Source organism: Colossoma macropomum, unplaced genomic scaffold, assembly GCF_904425465.1.
Source record: "Colossoma macropomum unplaced genomic scaffold, Colossoma_macropomum, whole genome shotgun sequence".
Classification (NCBI taxonomy): domain Eukaryota; kingdom Metazoa; phylum Chordata; class Actinopteri; order Characiformes; family Serrasalmidae; genus Colossoma; species Colossoma macropomum.
The window spans coordinates 31,373,759-31,394,983 of record NW_023494785.1 but is presented as its reverse complement, the minus strand read 5'-3'; the positions used below and the strand labels follow the sequence as shown (position 1 = coordinate 31,394,983).

The window sequence follows — 21,225 nt, the reverse complement described above, 5'->3', positions numbered from 1 at the left end:
TCCCCTCTACATCGCACTGTGAACTTATTCTCACAGCGTTAATACACAATAAAATACCAAGAGACGTTTATTTTCTTTTCCAGAGTAGACAAGCTAAAACCTGGGCACTAGTAGCGTTCATTTTTATCCTGAGAGAACTGTTTATTTTTTTGTGCGAAAGAGTGCCGTTACTTTAGATCAGTGGTTCCTGAAGTTTTTACAGCCCCCTCAAACATCAAACCTCCCCCTCTCACTCCTCACACACGTGCATTTTGCTGTAATGCGAATGTAAGACATTTAACCTTGTAAAACTAATCACCCTCTGTATATCAAACATGTTTATAGTGTGATGAGGGCACGCCAAATGTGCTGAATGAGACTGAAGAAATAAATATATTAACAAAGCTTCTATTATTATGCTCTCGATGTAGCGAGAGCACATGGGTGAGACAGAGAAGTCAGCTTCCATCATTTGTAATCACAAAGACAGCAGCGCAGATAGTGGTCAATATGAGGGCACATATGCATGTATGAAATGGACTATGGCTCTTAAATTAATAGTGAATAACAAAATATTCACAAACCTGCCACAAATCACATACAGCACTGTAATATTATCCACTAAGCATTTAATGGCACTACAACACAAAGCAGCACTACAAATATGTAAACAAAATGCTGATCATTAATCACAGCAGGCATAAACTAATAACTCAATACAACCACTAACTGGGTCACATCTGAAGGTAAATGTAAGTTGAATGCACAGCTAACAAGGAGTATATGTGCCTAAATGACAGTTACTAGAAGATACCCAGCACACAAATAACTAACGAATCAGTTCTGCGATCATTAGTCCTGAACATGCAATGTGTAGAAGGAACCAGAGTGAAACGCTATTTCCCAATACAGCCTTTAATACAAATAATAATAAAAAGAAATGCCTAACTATTAGAGCATGGGGTTGTGGCTGTTATAAATATCCCAGTCACTCATCATTTATGCTACATGCCATGTATAAAAGTGAGCAGCCCTGTGCTGAAATCTGACACTGGCTTTTGATTGAATTCAGTATTCCTGTCAGGATCTCTGACAGGATCTCTTGCTGTGTAATTGCAAGGCTGGTTAATGAAAGGAAAAGAAATGAAAGGTAAATGAAGTGTGCATCTGTGACTTGTGACCATATGTATATGATCATGTGTAACAATAATTAAGTCTTGGCAATAACGTCAGGCAGTCTGCACCTAATTACTAGATTCGTTGCTGTTTCTTTGAACCTGACCAGTTTCATGTTTTCAGCAGAAACAGTATACTTTATACTCCTTATTTTATGCCATAAAAAGTGACTTTTTGTAAGCCCTTTATTAGATGAGTATTACAAATGAACATTCTGTACTTCCACAGAACATTTTGCTTGCTTTTGTTCATGCAGCATAACCACCAGTCTGAGAGGGTTCATGAATCTTTCCTCTGAAGATGACAGCAACATCTTTTCAAAAGTGCCTCTATTTTTCTGCTGTACAGAGCTGGAACAAACAAGAAGATGATTGTTTTGCTGTTTTGAATTTTATTACTAGACCATAAAGAAATGCCTGTGTGGCAAAAGAATATGTGAATCTTAAACCTGGCTGTCACTCAGTACAGGTACTGAAATATTGACTGTTGAGGAGTGTTAGTTGAGCCGGGATCATCAAATGATACTTGGTCTTTTAGCATTGTTTAGGATGTGCATCTCTAGGCTCATTTGTTACAGACAGGTTGAAGATGGCTTGTGCTCACACCAAACTGCTGTTTTGGCTTGCAGGTCTGATGAATGGGTCCTGAAGGGGATATCAGGCTACATATATGGCCTCTACCTGAAGAAGACTTTTGGAGTCAATGAGTATCGCCACTGGATCAAAGAGGTGGGGAGAGACGGAGTTGAATCTGTTCAACTGTTCAAAGAACAAAGAATTGGAACAAATCAGCATTTTTTTGCACTCATGGCAAATTTTTTTTGTTCAACTGTCCTTTAGGAACTGGACAAGATTGTGGACTATGAGCTAAAGACAGGAGGCGTCTTGCTGCACCCCACTTTCACAGGAGGAAAAGAGAAAGAGAAGTAATGCTTGCCAAACTTGCAAATTACAGTATTTACTTAGCAAAACTGAAGACACTTGCAATTTATGTTAAATAGAATTTTAGAATAAGTCTGACACAAAAGCCACTCAATGTTGGACTAAAGGAGAATATGTTCAGAGTGGTTTGATGTGAAATGATGCAATGTAGAGAAACTATGCAAATTTTTTTCACAATAATAGTGGTGGGGTCACACAGTTTTTATACAATACTGTGCAAAATTTTGAGACCACCCTTTGTTTATTTAATTTCCGGTTAAAACTGTCATAAAGTAAATAATTTATTTTTCAGCACCAGGAAAAATGTAGAAATTTAACAGAAAATTTAACAGAAAATGACAAATTACGAAAGCCTCCACAGTTAAATATAATATTTTTTTCAGTATTTATTGTGTCCACCCTGTTTTGAGCCAATATCATATAAACATAATAAAGCATGTTCTCTGACTTGTGAAAGTGGAAAAAAGTTTTCTTTGGGTTCTCTTTTGCTGTTACACTTTATTTAATGTACCTCTTTTTTATTATTTTTTTATTATTTTTTTTTAATACATTCTTGGCCAGTACCTTGTCAAAACTACAGTAAAGCCGTGTCTCAGGCATCAGGTAGTCTATTTGTAACCATTTCATGTAATAACTTTCTGTGAGGGAGATTTTAGGGGCATTAAATGCTTCATATGTCTGGTTCCACCACTTAATAAGTTTCTCTAGAATGAAGCATTTCACATCAAACCACTTCAAATTACTTTCTCTTAATGATTAACTTATGCAAGAATTTTAAATAATGGGCGAAATTCCCCTATAAAGTACAGAAATGCTGAGTTTTTAGACTTCTGCTGAACATTGACCAAAAAAAGTTCTGTGGATCATTCTGTTTATTTTATCCTCATAAACCACTGACAGCTCTTGAATTATTTGTCATAAATCAGATGCTGAAGTTGCTGAAATGGATGTTTTAGAGCTGTTTGTAAATTATGCAGACACTTATTCATTCCTACATGAACTGTCAGCGGTTTGGCTGATACCCCTTCATGCAAAAAGTGGGAAAGAAGAAATATTGTCGTCTTCTTTGTGTTTTTTCAGCCCAACTCCTCACTTGCATTTCTCCATCAAACACCCCCACACGCTGTCCTGGGAGTACTACAAAATGTTCCAGTGCAAGGCCCACCTGGTCATGAGACTGATTGAGAACCGGATCAGTATGGAGTTCATGCTGCAGGTAACTGAACCAGACACTCTCGGACATCTCCTCACTCTGCTGCACTTTAGGTTCTTTTAATGACTTGGTTTATACAAAGGAATATTCCAGCATTTTTTAGCCTAATCTCTATCTGCTATATCTATAATTGTATGGTCACTTATAATGGACAGTAAATTCCACACATGTTCTTGGGAAAAGAACAGAAAGCCTTTTTGTTTTAAAAAACACTTATAACAGAAATTGTAGAGTAGATGCCAAAATATAAATGTATATGCAAAATGTATGTTTTTGCTCAAATTCTTCCATCGAAACTATGTTTAAGTAGCTTCTACAGGGGCGAATTTGTGGTAATATGCTAGCAGCGTAGTGGTGGGGGTGGAGATCAAGGCTCTGATTGATCACTCAAGGATACCAGAAAATATTAAAGAATGCAAAAACGTTTTGGCATAACCCGTGTTCGAGAGGTGTAAAAACCTTATTAAGACATTCTCATATGTACGTCTCATCCTAAGACTTGTAATAGTCTAACGGTTAGTAGTAGTTAGAAGGTATTCATTGTAAAGCCTGTGACTTGAATTCTCAGGTGTTCAATAAGCTGCTGAGCCTGGCCAGCACAGCTTCGTCGCAGAAGTACCAGTCGCACATGTGGAGCCAGATGCTCTTGTCCACCTCTGGCTTCCTGAAGTCTATCTCCAACGTGTCGGGGAAGGACATCGGCCCCTTGATTAAGCAGTGGGTGTATCCTTCCCAATTTGTGGCTTTCTCTAACTACGTGAAGGGCTTTAGGGCAAATTAGTAGTTAGGTTGGCAAATGCTTAATTTGAAGAAATGCAGAAGCTCTTTTATAAATGGAGAAAAAAGATAAAACAAAAATGTGCATCATATCGTTTGGTCCAGTCTTTTCATCATATCAAAACAAACCTCATGTCTGAAGACTAGATGCTTTAGCTTTAGCGATTGTAGCTGTGGCCGAGAGCTACCTTCTTTTGATGCTTCTTAACAACACCCTCAGAGACCAGAGTGGGGTGGTGAAGTTCTTTGGTAGTTTTGCCTTCAACAGGAAAAGGAACGTGCTGGAACTGGAGATCCGCCAGGATTACACCTCCTCTGGCACACAAAAATACGTGGTAAGTCACAGTGTGTCTCTGTGGGTGGGTGGATGGGTGTGTTATTATGTAAGGTAAGTGTGTGGGAATTTGATTTAGTGAGAAGAGTATTTCATGTGTGTATGGATGCTCTTGGGTGGTCCTGAAACTCCAACTTTGACATTATGAGAAAGTTGTATGTAATGTGCGCGTGTTTGTGTGTTCTTATAAAGGGCCCCATTAAGGTGACTGTTCAGGAGCTGGACGGATCCTTCAACCACACTCTCCAGATTGAAGAGAACAGTCTGAAGCATGACATACCCTGCCACTCCAAAAGCAGGAGGTATATCATCTCAGAACGCAATGACTTCTGCTCTATTTAGTGTTATCAAAGATACAAAGATAGTTTCTATCAAAGATAGTATTTCTCCTAGGCCAGGTGGTAGATCATTCAAAGCTGTCAGTGTTGTTGCGTGTATATAGTGCCATCAAAACTTGCAGTTAGGGTAGTATCATCATGCATAATTATTTACGAAAAGTAAATACACTATACATGTGCGTACACCAATCTGCACCTTTATTTTCAAGAAGTGCAACTGTAAAAGATTAGGAGTTTATGTAGTCAGTTTATTTATATCCAAAGAATAATTTGACTGTATTTCTATTAAAACACGTAAGAACAGGATTAATGGTCAATTAAACCAGCACTAAATACCAAGTAGATCTGCTTTCGATTCTTAGGGCTTGAAGAATGCTACAGGAAGCTGATTGGTTATTTTTGCAAACATCCAAAAAGGGGGAGGGGCTTTTGCTAATTTCTTTTAGCAAATTAGAAACACCATTGCGGGTACAGCTTCGTGCTACCATAGCAAGAAACACTCTGCAGACATCTATACCAGTTCTCTCAGTTTACTCTCACGTTATTCATGTGCTGATAAGATGAAGTTCATACAATTATACGGTACAAACATTCAATCAATAAACTTAAACTTAATTAAAATAGTGTTTATTGTGGATCCTGCAGCAAGTAATGCTATTAACTTTATAGAAAATTACATCTATATTAGTATATCACCTCAGCTGTTAGCGTTAGCTGGTGCTAAACAGCCAAAGAAACACATAATTATTTTTTGAATACTTACATTTCCCTTGTCTGCAGTTTTGCCACAGACAGTTGGTATTGATTCCTCTTTTAGTAAAAGTTTCATTGCCAGTCCTGCATTGTACTGACCCAGGTTGGGAAAGCATTCAGAGACACAAGGCTGCAGTTGGCTTCCTATTTGTCAGCTGTCTGCGAAGCTAAAGTCAGCTTCACAGACACAAAGTGGTTAGCACACACAGGTTTTTTTTTGGCTGTAGCTGGGACCTTACCATCAAAAATAAACTTTATCTGCTCAGGTATAGCCAACAACAGAGCAGTTCCCGTGCTTAAGGTCTTAGCTTCTACGTAATGCTAGTGGTTTCGTTAGTGTAATCGGTTATGGTTTCAAATTAATCAACTAAATAAATTCTAAGTTACAGTTTGCGACTTCACCCTCAACAATAACAAAAACATCGTAAATTTTGTAGTCATTAGTTCTCCCTTCTGTTTCATTTAAAAAGAGCTGCAATTCTGCCATGAATGTTGATTCTAAACTTTTAATCATTGAGTAAGCTTTCATTGTATAAAAAGTAGTGGTGTCAAAGTTACCAAGTCAAATTAGTAATGCCAATAAATGGTGAGTTCATGTTTATTTTTTCTGACATTTGAAAAGTTGGATCAGGCCAAAAAAAGCCAGAAGTGGTGCATTTAAAAAAATACTGTCAAAAACATTATTTAAAATGTATTATTATTACTCTAATTACAAATAAGCAGGTATTATGCTGTTTTTGTAAGGAAAGGTCCAGTTGGTTAGTGTTTTAGAAGTATTGATGATATCCATGATATACTAAGAAAAGCTTATTGTGACCTGTTGTGATGTAGTTTATTATGGTATCGCTAAATATTGTCAAATTGCCAAGCCCTGCAATTAACTACACAATATAATGTGGAGTGCAAACTTGATACAGAATGAAAATTGAGTGTGAATATAATTCTTTACATAAGTATGTGTTTAAATCATGTAATTACCTTATTACATTTAAATTCTGTAACAAAAGATTTTATTATTTGACACCCAGGCAGCAAAATGTGTCTGTGCGTCCATGGTGCCTGTTTTGAATGTGCACTTTATTTATTTAGAAGGGTTAAGCACTCTTAAAATAGGATTAGGTGCTTTGTCACCTTGTCATCAATGTTCTCCACCTGAAAAGTGTTCCTCCCTTTTTCAGGAACAAGAAGAAAAAAATTCCCCTGATGAATGGTGAAGAAGTGGACATGGACTTGTCAGCCATGGAGTAAGACTTTCCATTTCTCTCCAGTCCTCATGCTTTTTTTTTTAGCTGCTTTTGAGCAAACCTGTTCCTAGTGCTGTTCCTTCACTCCTTTTCCTATGATAGTTTGCAGGAAGCTATTAAATTACAACCACATGTTGGCCTTATGTAAGTGTACTGTCTGCCTACATATAACAATGTTCTGTTTTCAAATAGTGAGAAAATGTTTTTGAGGACTGTAATGGTTTATCACTCAGCTGACAGTTCTGACAGAGTTGCAGGCCAGCTTATGAGGCAGTGGTGTTGTATCTCAGAGGTAAGAACAGGATAGGCTGGAGCAGGGCCAGCAAAAGCAGGACAGAGCTAGGCAGAACAGCAACCATCTTCAACAGCAAATGGTAAGAGAAAAGAATGAAGGTGTGCCATAGAATCAGAACTTAGTACAGACGTGGGTAGAAATTGGACATTAATGTTGATCTAAGAGCAGTTCTTAGTCTTTCTGTTACAATGTTGTTAAAGTTAGTGTTGTGAAACGCCTGTGAAGTATCGCGCATCAGCAGACGCAGACTGGAAGGGCGGGGGTAATCACGCTCTTTATTGGGCCCCTCATACAGATACTGACAATTGTTCACTCATGACCAACAGAAAGATTCAATTTTAAGTTAACGATGTACCTCACCAGTTACCTTCAACATGACAAAGACAGTGCTGATGTCTGTTTCTTCTTATTCATAATGCATCACATTCATGATGACTGTTTTCATACCAATCTTTCACAACCTACAACATAATGTATGAATTATTTAAAAATCTCGATGCTGCACTATGTAGTTTTGGGGATTTAGAGATCTCTCTGTTGGAAATGTGTAATGGTACGCAACAGAAGAACATTTTGTAATGTTGGTTGTGCTTCAGACCCCTTCCCCAAGTAGATGTGTCTGATTGCAATTACATTGAAAGAGTATTCATAGAGAACCCATTCAAAACTTGGTGAAGGGTGTGTCTTCCAATGTAAGTGATCTTTTATTGTAATCATATCTTCATCAGTCTAATGTTAATTTTGTATTTGAGACCTAAACATTGAACCGGATCTTCCTTTTGAACCTGTGTGTGTGACATTAATACATAAAGACGTATGACGCCTCTGACTTTTAATTTATTATTTTAGATTTTTCAAGGAGACACATCAGCACATACACACCATATGTTGCCTGTTTTTATTCAGATTCAGTAATGCTGCTTCTTTCAGTTTTAACAAAAAATCTTACGTAGTGCAGCTTTGTACACTCACTGAGCATTTAATTAGAAACACTATACTAAGACCGGCTAGGGCATCCCTTAGCTCTCAAAACAGCCTTAATTCTTGTGGAAACATTCCTTTGAGATTCTGGTCAAAGTTGACATGATTGCGTCATGCAATTCCTGCAGATTTTTCAGGTCCACTTTCATGCTAAGAATCTCCTGTTCTACCACATCCCAAAGGTGTTCTATTACATTCCACTGAAGGGCTTTGAGCTCATTGTCATGTTTATAAAACCAGTTTGAGATGACTTTTGCTTTCTGACCTGGTGCATCATCATGCTGGAAGTAGCGATATTATAAGATGTGTAAATTGTGGCCATGGAGGGATGCCCATGGTCAGCAACATTACTTAAATAGCCTGTGGCATTCAAGCGATGATTGACATTAATGAGCCCAGTGTGCCACGAAACAGATCCATAAGGCTACATTTTTCCAGTTTTCGACTGTCCAGTTTTGGTGAGGCTGTGCCCACTGCAGCCTCAGCTTTCTGTTCTACTTTTGTGGCCCATCCACCTCAAAGTTAGATGTGTTGTGCATTCTAAGATGCTTCACTGCTCACTACAATTGTATAGAGTGGTTATCTGAGTTATAGTCTGAGGATTCTTCATCTTCTAGATGATGAATGTTCGTATATCAGGTAAAGTCGCGCAGTGTTTAAAAAAAAAAGATGCGGCATGAACTTTGAGCTATAAAGCTCAAAGTTCATGCCGCATCTTTTTTTTTACGTTTACGTCACGTCTTCTTCTGTGAGTTTATTTGTCAGCTGCAAAGCAGAAATCTGATTACTGTCTGACTCATGTAGAGTTTCCCTATTATCTGATTACTCAAGTGTATGTAAACGTGTTGATCGAATTACTGACAAAATCTAATTTTCTGCAGTTATCGGATTATTGAGTGCATGTAAACACACTCACTGTAGCCTTTCTGTCAGCTCAAATCAGTCTGGAAATTCTCCATGACATTTTTTTCCACATTCTGATGGTTGATGTGAACATAACCTGAAGCTGCTGGCCTTTATCTGCAGAATTTTATGCCCTGCACTGCTGCCACATGATTGGCTGATTAGACAAGTGCATGAATGAGTAGGTGTACAGATGTTCCTATAAAGTGCTCAGTGAGTGTATGTATGAAGAGGCTAAAGCTACACTAATTCTTTTCTGCAGTGCAATGTAATGGCCATAGAGCGTAGAACATCAGCTATGTTCCAATGTAAATCTATTTACATTAGAATTAGGATTGCATAAAATGGACAAAATGTCCTATTCTGGTTATTTTGCAGCATGGTGTGATTGTGATAGACCTCACAATATGAAACATTAGCTCAGGGCTAGCGAAATTCAGCAAAATTCAGAGTCCAGCAAACTGTTGTATATTTCCTCCTCAAACACATCTACTAAACTGGCATGTGATTTAGGTGTGTTTGAACAGGAAAATCTCCAGACTATGCTGGGCTCTGGTCCTACAAAACTGGAATTTAATATCCCTGCGTGAGTGAACTCTTCATGTGACATGATTGAAGATTATTTTGTCCAAAATTAATGCATTTCTTGAATGACGTGAATGCCTTTGATTCATACAGACACCCACAGAAACTCATTTGAAATGTCTCTGAATGGTCAGGATGTTAGCAGGACAAATATTTTTGGACAGTTCTGGATGTGTTTGCACACTGCAGCCTTAAATCAGTTTGATCTTTATTTATTGGTTAAAATTATGTAGCTGGAATTGTATATGAACAGAAATCTTGATGTTTTAGTAATATGTCACTCTGTGCTAAACCTCTTCTTCTGTGTGGCCTGGCAGTGCGGACTCTCCTCTGCTTTGGATCCGAATTGATCCGGACATGTCCATCCTGCGGAAAGTAGAGTTTGAACAGGCTGACTTCATGTGGCAGTACCAGCTGCGCTATGAGCGGGATGTGGTGGCTCAGGAAGAGGCCATCTCAGCCCTTGAAAAATTCCCCACAGCCGCTTCTCGCCTGGCCCTCACTGACATCCTGGAGCAAGACCAGTGCTTCTACAAAGTGCGCATGCAGGCCTGCTTCTGCTTAGCCAAGGTAAAGGAAAAGCCTTTTTAACCTCACCTAACTTAACCTAACATCTGGAGTGAAGGGTGAAGTGGAGTTAAATGAAATTGATGGATGGTACAATGCTCAACCTCCTGATGTAACACAAATTGTTTTGTTACACTGTGTGTGCCTCATAATTTTACCATTATTCAGAACACAAAGGCAGTGTACGTATTGCTTAATGTACTTACTGAAGTAAGCGTCTGTTATGACTTACATGGATCATAGAAGGTTTTGACATCTCATGCCATGCTGTTTGCTAAGAATGGCAACCTTTAGAGATTCTATTCACAGCCTCCAAACTTCCCTGATACCCATATAGAACATTTCTAATGTTAAAATCATTTGTAACAACAGCGTAGTTTTTAGCCAGTTTTCAATATGACCGTAATGTCGTTTTCATTACGATCATATATTCCTTTAGTAATCATAGTGGTTCCTTTATAAAGAATTAGAAACTATTTCTGCTTTACGTAACAGTTAAACAGTTAAATAGTCTTTCTCACAATTAAATACACAAGGAAACAAAAGCAGTCAGAGAGACAGAGTGAGCGAACTAGAGGGAGATGTGAGATGAGCTGACAGAAGAAAAACTGTAGTGTCATCTGTAAGGCGAGATTGATGAGCAAATGTATCTTTTACGTAAGTCACACTTCACACATGGCAACTTACTGAACTCTGATCCTTTGAAAGATGATCTAATGAGGGACATAGCTGGGCATATGAACCTATCGTGGTTCCCGGAACTTTGTATCTCCAAAACTTTGCATCTCTAAAAACAGGATTTTTAGTTTTAAAGAAAAAAAACACTCTGAAGACGTTTTTGATGTAAGTTAATATAACAAGACTGTATTCTAATTCATTTGTTTCATTTCAATTGGTCTATTCTTTATGAAATTTTGTATTTTCAAATTTTGTCAAAAATAGAGATACAAAGTTTTTGTTCTGACAAGACTGACACAAACACTTAACATATATGGATCTACAGACAACAATAGACAAACATTTTATAAAAAAGAAGTATATTAATAAGAATAAAATGCATAGTAAGCACTTGACTCAACATGAATGGTCTTTGGTTTGTCTGATGGCCTCAGGCACAAATGACGTCTAGGGCAGCAATAACGTCAGCCCAGGAGCAACAACTCAAAGGCAGCAGTGGAGAATATGTGAAGGGTCTGCTGTTTATGTAATAAATCTAGTGACCTCAGTGGAATACAACTATTTTGAAGCAAATATGTATCAGGCTCTGTAGATGATTCTTATTTTTGGCACTTAGGGATTAAAATCAGCAAGTGAAGGAGAATAAAACAACACTTTCCATAAAAAGAGTGTTGTTCTATTCTCTTTCACTTGCTGTTTTTATAATATGCAAATGTTATAATATGTTGATTTTCATGGGCACTCAGGCTTCTATATACAGTATGAGAAGCATTGGAGACAACGCACACCCTTGTGGTCAACCTATAGACATATAAAAGAGATTTCACTTACAAGTGCTCATTGTGATCTTATGGTCAAAATGTCCATTAGCCAAACAATTAATTGGTAATCTTGTGATTCATCAGCTGGTGGGGTAAATGTTGAAGACGAAGAGGTTCAGGACAAGATTTGATTCAGGTCATGGATTTGTGAGTTGAAATGAAAGGTGTTTGTTGTAGATTGCCAACGCCATGATGAGCACCTGGACAGGGCCTCCTGCAATGAAGTCTCTCTTCACTCGCATGTTCTGCTGCAAAAGCTGCCCAAACATTGTCAAGACCAACAACTTCATCAACTTCCAGAGCTACTTCCTGCAGAAGGTACCACCACTTTAGCATCAGTGCTTATACATTCTTTGAAGCAGATGTACGTAAGATCTGAATTATTATCAGGCATTTTGTGATTGTATTTGGTGTTTTGGTAGACCATGCCGGTGGCCATGGCTTTGCTCAGGGATGTGCACAACCTCTGTCCCAAAGAGGTACTGAACTTCATTCTGGATCTCATCAAGTACAACGACAACAGGAAGAATAAGGTGAGAAGTAATTAAAACGCATCATAACTAACACTCAGTTTTTCTCTAGTTTCGTTGCTACTTTCTCTGTTAAATGTATTATTTGTTGGCTTGTTTGTTTTAAATTTTTACCATGAGAGATAATAAAGCTTTTTGAAAATTGATAAATTAGATTTACTCTGTCAGATGAGCAGGGCCAGAGTTGAGGATCAGTAGAGTGCTGTAAATGGTGAAAATGTTTTCCTCTGATCTTCTAGTTTTCAGACAACTACTACCGCGCAGAGCTGATTGATGCCCTGACCAACTCGCTGACCCCAGCCATCAGCATCAACAATGAGGTCCGCACAGTGGACAGCCTGAACCCAGACGTGCGCCTCATCCTGGAAGAGATCACCCGCTTCCTCAACATGGAGAAACTGCTGCCCAGCTACAGGAACACCATTACTGTCAGGTACAAAGATGGACGTGTGTGTGTGTGTGTGTGTGTATTCCCCTGCATTAATACTTAAATATACCGTAGTTTGTTGATGGGTTTTTTTTTTTCTTTGCCCATGAAATTTTCAGGGTCTCTTGGGATCCATCACTGAGAATGTTTGAGAAAGTGTGGTCTCGTGTAAAGCAAACAGTTTTCACCTAGTTCATCCAGCAGATGCACGGCTTAAACTAATGTTTAACAGCATGGTGTCTTCACTCACACAGATTATACATCACGTGTCAAATAGAGGCAAATCAACAGTAGCCTGGCCATAGTTGTCCTTGAGTGCCCAAAGAATTGTTGTTTGCTCTGCAAGGTCGAATTGCTTTTTGTATAAACACAAGTTGCCACAGTGCAAGCAGAGATTTTCACAGCATCTTGTGTTCTGTTAAAAATAACTACGGAAGCTAATGTTGTTTTTTTGGATGTTAGAAGTCGTAACAGAAAATGTCTAGCTGCATATGAACGTGCAGTATATGATAATAAAACTGCTGTGTACTCAATCCAAAGATCAAAGTTCTGCAATTTTGTGTTTGCTTATCTGAGTTCTGTCCAGCTCTTGCCCCGTAGTCATTCTGTCTTCCAGTAAGAAGCATGAAGGTTCATCCTACACAGCACGTGCACATTAGTTCGCTGTACACTTATGAAGTAATCAGAGAATATAATGTAATCTGTATGGTTTTTTTTTATAAAACTTTATTTATATAGCACTTTTAATTAGTTACAAAAATGTTTTATTAAGGTATATAACAGTGATAAAAGATAAAAACATTCTCTAAATAAACATGGTAGTATAATTACAAACCACAGTCGCAAATGAGCCACTGTATCTCTAGGCATACAGCAGCCTAAGCAAATGTTTTTAATCTGGATTTAAAAACACCTATCAAGCTTGCATTCCTAATATTTCAGGAAAGCTATTACAGAGTTTAGGAGCTACATAAGAAAATGATCTTCCACCAGCTGAGCTTTTAGTAATGCTAGGAGTTTTCAGTAAGGAAAGCTGCGTAGATGGGCTCTAACGATTTAACAGATCAATAAGATATACCACAGCTAGGCTGTTAAGTCTTGCTGTGTTGGCAGATTTTTTAACTTTGCGCAAAGCTTAAGCTAGAATCTCATACTAAATAATTGGACACTGGGGTGTGAGCTTGCATTTTAATCCATATTAGCTTATAGGTTTTGGATGTTAGAATGCCGTCAGTCATTTATTAATGTCTTGGGTCTAGAGAGAGTGTGTTTTATATGTGGAAAAGAGTCCTACATTTACCCACTGGGCACTTTATTGGTTACACTTACTTTTTTCTACACTCTTTGTCCATTTCATCAGTTAATGCATTCTTCACAGTTATTTGCTGAATTTAACATTAAAAAAACATATACACAAATATGGCCTGTGCAAAAGTTAAGGCATGTTTTATATATTATTTATAAGGTTTTTTTTTAATATAGAGATGTGTGCACTAACATTTTCAGAAATTTAAGTTTGTTTCCAGTAGATGTTGTGTTGACTTATTTTTACTTGGAAAATCAACAAAACCTGTAATTTGACCAGGGGTATTCAAACATTTGCAAACAAATGTAGGAGTTCTACAATTACAGATTACAGGCCATGTTTGTCTGTCAGGCCATGTCTTACTAATTTGTTAGCCCTCTTCTCATCCCATTCATCAATGGTCAGAACCCCCCCAGAGCAGGTATTATTTGGGTGGTGGATTATTCTCAGCACTGCAGTGATGCTGACATAGCAGTGGCATTTTAGTGTGTCCTGCACTGGTTCAAGCAGATGATAGATGTACCTTATAAAGTGGCCACTGAGTGTATGTGTTGCCAGTACAGTTTTTATGTATTACATATTCATCACATTGCTTTTGTGATCTTTGGGTTGCAGCTGTCTACGTGCTATCCGGATGCTGCAGAAGAATGGCCATATTCCTAGTGACCCCAGCCTGTTTAAGTCTTACGCAGAATATGGTCATTTCGTGGATGTGAGGATAGCCGCGCTGGAGGCTGTGGTGGACTATACCAGAGGTGCCTTTTTATGAACACTGTGCTAATTAAATAATTAAACATAGGTTTTGTTCATAATAGCACCATTTTTAAACCCAAGGCTGCCAAACAGCTCAATTATGAGATTGTATATTGATATATCTTAGCATTGTGTATGAGAGAGGCATTGGAACAGAGTTTTACCTTTTAACTTCACGTTAAAAACAACCTGAAGTTATTATTGCATTTAGAGCAGATCTGATACTTGCGTCACAAATGATAATTGTTTAAATATCTTATAAAATGTTCATGACTGCATTTATTGTTTAGTTGTTAACACAGCACGTCATTCATCAGCAGGAAGACATGACCACACACCACTCTCCTTTTCATCAGCTGTGCGGTAAATCCTTGAACAAGAGTTAGCTTTTGGGCAAATTTAAGGAACCATAAAGTTTTACGCAAGTCCTTATGACCCTGTTCACTTTATTGAGTCATTGACAAATTGCCAGTTAAATTTTATGTGGAAAATGGTACCGAAAAGCCAAACGTTTGTTATTTGGACATAGGTGGGCAAAGGTCCTACCGTTGAGGTTACTCACCTAAGGGCAGCTTTTAACGTTTGCAGCAGCCAAATAGTATCACATTTAGGCTAGTATAGATATTTAGATTTGTTTATCCTGGTTTTCTTCAGCTGAGTAGAGAGGTAGTTCAGCCTGGCTAAGCAGCTTAGGCCTGATGTACAGCTTGTTAATCAGAGTCTGCCAGGCGTAGCAGGGGGCTGGCGCTGACAGTAAGGACCTTGTGTACCTCTGAAGCCTAATGGCATGTGTGTGTTTGTGTGTGTGTGTGTTTTTATTCACTGTTTATTGACAGTTGACAGGAGCGCCGACGAATTTCAGTGGCTGCTGGACATGGTCCAGAATGACCCAGTACACTACGTCAGGTCAGCAATGTAACAGTTTCTCATTTTGTTGAATATAGCTAACGAGAGTTTATGCATGTTTTCCTTTGCGTAAGTCTTTATACATTAGTAATATGTTCTTTGAGTGATTCATAAAATAATGATTAGCATGAATACACTTGTATGCAAATGTTTGGGTGCCCCATGTCAAATTACACATCCTTTACAGAGAATGCACTTCTGCACATTTTAATGCACATATTACTGTTTGTATGCTGAATTGAACATATTGGAAGAAAATCAAAACATAAAATAGCCTCTTTAAAAGTTATGGCACATTTTATATTTCATTCTGTTTTTTTCCAATATGTTAAAACTCAGTTAATAAAAGAGAAATTGTGCACGAAGTTCCCTGTAGAGGATTTGGACTTTTTTCAATCAACAAAACATGAAATTTGACCAGAGGTGTTCAAACATTTGCATACAACTTTGGAGCTCACTGTGAATCCGGTGATACTGGTGGTTGCAGGGTTTTTCATTTTTACCTTTTTATTTTTCTTTCAAGTTTTTATTTTTTACATTTAATCATCTTATTTTTCTTTAAATTTCATTTTTCCCCACAGACATAAGATTCTTAGTATGCTGGCCAAGAATCCACCCTTTACCAAAGCAGCAGAGTCTTCCCTATGCAATGAAGCTCTAGTGGACCAGTTGTGGAAGCTGATGAATTCAGGTAGGTTCGCCATTCAGGCCACTGGAAAATGTAGTCCTAATCATGCTTTTGTAATCTGTAAATGGACTGAAGAGCTGTTCCTCTTTGCAGTGGCTGTGGTGATTTGGCAGGCACTGAGTAGGCTTTGTGTTTTCAGACTTTCGTTCATCAGAACCATAAGCTCTGCCATTTGTTGAAGCCTCCAGCCATTATCCTAGGAACATCTTGATTTCTGTTGCAAGCCCCAAAACAGTTTGCCTTTTGGAGATTTTCCAGCTTTTAGCTTTATGAGTAGTCTTACTTCCACACGCCACAAACCAGCCGAATTCTAACCTTTTCAGCTGTCCTTTAGTGTACATGTAAGTCTCTACCAGTAGGCCTCACCCTGGGACATGGAAAATCTCATAAAAAATGATCCTTAACTGTGATTTAATAGAAAACATGCAGTGCTTTATAACCTGCTTTCGATGACTGGCCGCACTTCTTACAAATTCAGGAGAGTCTGTTCTTTCACAGCCTCTGGCAGTGTTTTAAAGATTTCTGCCCTTATTGTAATAGGCTTTACCGTGTAAGAACTTGCTTTTACTTTGAGGTTTTGCATCCACTCTTGGAGCCAGCCTTCTGTGCCAGGACAAAGAAAATCTGCCACTTTTACATTTGCTTCAAAAGTGTAAAGGCATACAATAACTGCTGTTGTCAACTACAAACAACTTAATTCTTATAGCTTTTCCTGAAAGAAGGACTTGACAACTATGGCAGTGATATGACTTAACGGTTGAGTTAAATGGAAATCAGGACTAGCTATATACATGTGTATTTTTTCCTATATTTGTCTGCGTGTCTTCACATGTCCAGGCACATCTCATGACCGGCGCCTACGCTGTGATGCGGTGAACCTTTACCACACTCTGTTTGGACTGACCAGGCCCTCGTGCCTACCTCTTCCTGAGCTGGGCTTGGTGCTCAACCTGAAGGAGAAGAAGGCTGTCCTCAACCCCACCATCAAACCTGAACAGGGCTCTGGAGGCCCAGAGCTGCCCCCTGCTGTGGTGTTCACTAGCAGTGTAAGCTCACAAGATGAGACAGTAAATACGTCTTTCCTTTTTCACATTTCAAACAGGTTTTGTCAGGTTTGAAGCATGAAGCCCTGTTTTAGTATGAAGTATGTGAACGTGTGTTTCGCCTTTAGCAATATTCTCATGGCTATGAAATGTTATCATAATTGTCAAAGTTAAATCATTTTCCTATTTTGACCCTTCATACCATCCAGAAGTGCAATCCATGATTGTAGCCCTCTAGTTCAGATAGCTCAGAGCTCAAGGAAGACCTGTGCATAAATCAACAAGCAGCACACTAACAAAAGCAAACAGCAAAGTGGAAAGCTACAGTTCTCCATCGAGAGACTCCACCATAACAAGAATACACACACTGTATGAATGAGAACGAGATCGAGAGGTTACAGTCACATAAGAGTTGGAACAGAAGACTGTACATATGTTATATACGACATATACAGTTATGAATTGGAACATGCAGCCATTGTTGATCTTCTGTTTGTCGATGATGATGTTGATGAACTGTGTTTCATGTTCAGGTTGATGTGCACCATGCTTTCACATGATGACAATAATGTTACTGAATTACTAAAAGTAATAATTCTGGTGAAGCTTTTCTTTGTGTACTCCTATAGCTGTAACAAAATGCTATTTAAGTGTAAAAAAAATGTGATTAATTATTTTAATGATATGATATCTATACTTATTACTGAAACCCTGTGGTGATGTGATTTTTGTTTTTTAAACTATTGGGTTCTGATACTTTTTTTTAGGATGCTAACATTTAAATACCGAAATTTAAACAAACCTATAATTAGCTTTGTTAAGAGGTAGGTAATGTAAGATTTTCTTTAAGATTTTGACCTATAATATTACTGAAAACATGAGATATATTCCATTCTACAGTCACTAAGTAGTACTGTTATATACCCTACATGCTTGTGCACAGGATGTTAGTTAAGGGATCTGCAGTTGGTAATTACCTTCATTCAGAACATCCTGCAGTGTCATAATCAAACTCACTCCATATGGTCTGGAATCGCCCTTGAAATGTCTGAATACCCTGGGCAGGCTACTTTGCAGGGAACTACTAGAGCCATTGGAATGCACCTATGGAATTCCCTGATGGAATTAGAGTAATTGGAATATATCATGGAATGACTGAAACTGATTGGAATGTCCTTCTCTGATTGGTCATTTCCAGCTGGAGGAGGAGCATGTTGTCATGGAACCACCATTGGGTGGGATGGTTCTACCCCCACAAGGTCTGAAAAGGAAGGCAGAGACTCCTCTGGCTTCGCCCCCTGAACCTGGGCAGGTGTTGCAAGAGGAGCCTGTGGTCAAAGGAGGCATCAAGAGCAGAGTGAGTATCACTCCTGTTAAATTCTATGATCAAATGTGCTAGGTACAACTTAAACAGACAATACTGTGGCACTCATCTTTTGTCAAGCTGTTGTGTGCCTCTCTAAGACTTGAGTGTATCCCTGTTCGGACAACAAAACACGTTATGATGTTGGTATAGTGTATTGGGAATCCCAAGGCTATACCAATAAGAGTCCTTGGGCCAGATTCCTAACACTGCATCTGCATTTGTGTAATGTGATTAAACTGTCAAATGCATAAATGTGAATGTAAATCTTTTTTTATTTCTTTGCCCTGTACTTTAGAATGTTAATACTGAGACATTCTGAGATTCCCATAACCCACAAAGGAGCTAATCGCTACTGTTTATTTCATGTGATAATTTGTTTTCTTTCTCAGTTTCCAACTCAAGAGGAGGAAGATATTGATATGGACACAGTTCATGACAGTCAGGCCTTCATCTACCACCACCTCAGCATGCTGGACAGGCCTTCCACACCAGGCAAGTCAGAAATCGACAAATGCATTATTCTGTTTGTTGATGTGTAGAAGAGGTCTTACAGGAGTGAAATGACCATTCAAGACTACGTGTAGCCAGTCTTCCACTGCACTTTGTAACATAGTTGCTGGGGAAGAGTTATCCACAATTCAAAGCTTGAGTTATATTAATGTCCACCATTACCTAGTGTGCTCGTTTTGTAAAGATTTGCTTAGGCCATTGGGAATAACAGTGTAGTTAGAGCGTAATACACACATCAGTTATAATGATCCCACTAAAATGGGAAACTTAAGATTTGCCTTAGTTCAGATTATAGTAGATCATGCAAAAACACTGAAAAGATACTCAGCTTAGACTTGGTATTAAAAGGGAAATGGGCCAACGTACTGTTGACATTGTGGCCTATTTGTCTTATTATGCAAATAACTTAGGCCAAATTAAGCTACAATTTGGCCTTACAAACTCTTATTAAGGATGTTGAAAGATGTTCCTTTAGTGCATTACTATGCATTATATAGATGTCTAGCCAAAGTAAATAATATTAAAATATAATATTTATGTTGAAAAAATATCTTTTAGGAAGTTTCAAAGTGCAATGCTAATTCTTCTGCCACTCATCTCATCTGGTGACGCATTTAACCCCATGACCTTTTCCCTGTCCAACTCGTCTGTAGGTAGGGAACCTCCCACAATGGAGCAGACCATTATGTCCATGCCAGCCACTCCTATACCTTTGTTCAGTAAGGAAAGCACGTTGTCCTCCAAGCATGGTGGAGAGCACCACCATCACCATCATCACCACCACCACCATGAGCACAAGAAGAAGAAGAAGAAGCACAAGCATAAACATAAACATAAGCACAAGCACGACAGCAAAGACAAGGACAAAGAGAAGGAGCGCGACTCCCACACCTTCAGCAACAGCCCCGCCAGTGGCCGCTCCATGCGCTCTCCCTCTCTGTCTGACTGATCAGACCAAGATAGGACTTCATTTTGACACCATATTTTTTGTTCTGATTAGTAGTTTTACACCTTGGATCCAGTCTGCAGGATGAAGGCCGCTGGTAAACTGTAGTAATTAACATCAGTTTTCTTTTCAGTATGACCACCAATTGCACTTAGGTCAATAGGAGAAGCGCAGTGACGTTACTAGCCAGATCAGTTAATGACTGACCCTTTGATCCAGCGATTCCACCACTCACACAGCCTTCAGTTTCAGCCTGGACTTAAACTGTCCTTGTTACTAGTGTGAGAATAACCCTCAGTTTCTTCTCCGATGTCGTCACTGACCACCCACACTCTCCACGTGCTTATAACCACACACACCTCTCACCACAAGGACCACTTGAAGCCATCTTGACCGATAAATGACAGCATTCTGCTGAATACTTTTATGAGGGAATTTTTCACTGTGCTGGCTCTTCAGCTCTGTTCATGCATTAGTAGTGCTTCATTAGCTACTGGAAATTGTGGAGAGTAGATTGAAAACTGTGAACTTATATAAAGCATGAAAACTTCTTTTTTTGCTTAAGCAGCCCCCACTTTGAGTTCACACTAGGAGCAGTTTAAAATGGACGTTGTGAGCAGGCTTGTTCAGCGTATTTGACTGCTGTATTATGATTTTCAGAAGCCACATGTTACTTTTGCTCTGGTTCGTGCTGACACTCTCTCCAGCCGTGTTTTAATTTCTTTTTACTTATATAAGGGTTTTCCCATGCAATAATTTCACTGTAGTGATTTTTTAAAATCTTGCTGTTCAGTAGTGTTTTGTCATCTCTTTTATATCTGTGATGTTCAAAATAAAAGTATGTTGCAATACATATCTGAATAATAAAAAAATATCTTTACTATTAATGGACAGCTGAATCATTTGGTGCAGGGAGGGACAGTGTTTTTAACTTTATTTGTAGAGTGATTTATTCTCCCTTAACAACCACCATGTCACACACCTTCATGAGAAGGGAACTTGCAAATCTAAAATCATTTCCTTTTGCACATAGAATCAATCTGATGTTCAGGTAAGAAATTAAAAGATACATTCAGAGGCCTCAGCCTTATTGGTCTGACAGAAGTCACGACATTATATCCTTTTTGTTCATTGTTCTTGTCTATTAATGTTTTCTCACCCAGCA

General features: G+C 38.5%; 1 protein-coding gene across 2 annotated transcripts in view; it reads left to right on the top strand.

Annotated features, from left to right (window-relative positions):
* taf2 (TAF2 RNA polymerase II, TATA box binding protein (TBP)-associated factor) overlaps positions 1 to 21,069 on the top strand; it is a 29,035-nt gene extending 7,966 nt beyond the window's left edge. The window contains exons 9-26 of one of the 2 annotated variants that reach the window (XM_036590535.1): positions 1,784 to 1,883; positions 1,995 to 2,080; positions 3,177 to 3,312; positions 3,878 to 4,032; positions 4,307 to 4,421; positions 4,613 to 4,722; positions 6,690 to 6,755; positions 9,837 to 10,089; positions 11,763 to 11,903; positions 12,008 to 12,118; positions 12,355 to 12,548; positions 14,464 to 14,603; positions 15,438 to 15,507; positions 16,089 to 16,198; positions 17,033 to 17,262; positions 18,437 to 18,595; positions 18,994 to 19,096; positions 19,768 to 21,069. In XM_036590535.1, coding sequence (XP_036446428.1) covers positions 1,784 to 1,883; positions 1,995 to 2,080; positions 3,177 to 3,312; positions 3,878 to 4,032; positions 4,307 to 4,421; positions 4,613 to 4,722; positions 6,690 to 6,755; positions 9,837 to 10,089; positions 11,763 to 11,903; positions 12,008 to 12,118; positions 12,355 to 12,548; positions 14,464 to 14,603; positions 15,438 to 15,507; positions 16,089 to 16,198; positions 17,033 to 17,262; positions 18,437 to 18,595; positions 18,994 to 19,096; positions 19,768 to 20,063 — 2,575 coding nt within the window. In that variant the 3' untranslated portion in view covers positions 20,064 to 21,069. The remainder of the gene's footprint in view (positions 1 to 1,783; positions 1,884 to 1,994; positions 2,081 to 3,176; positions 3,313 to 3,877; positions 4,033 to 4,306; positions 4,422 to 4,612; positions 4,723 to 6,689; positions 6,756 to 9,836; positions 10,090 to 11,762; positions 11,904 to 12,007; positions 12,119 to 12,354; positions 12,549 to 14,463; positions 14,604 to 15,437; positions 15,508 to 16,088; positions 16,199 to 17,032; positions 17,263 to 18,436; positions 18,596 to 18,993; positions 19,097 to 19,767) is intronic. The other variant, XM_036590542.1, reaches the window with a different exon arrangement.
* The last annotated feature ends 156 nt before the right edge of the window (positions 21,070 to 21,225 follow it).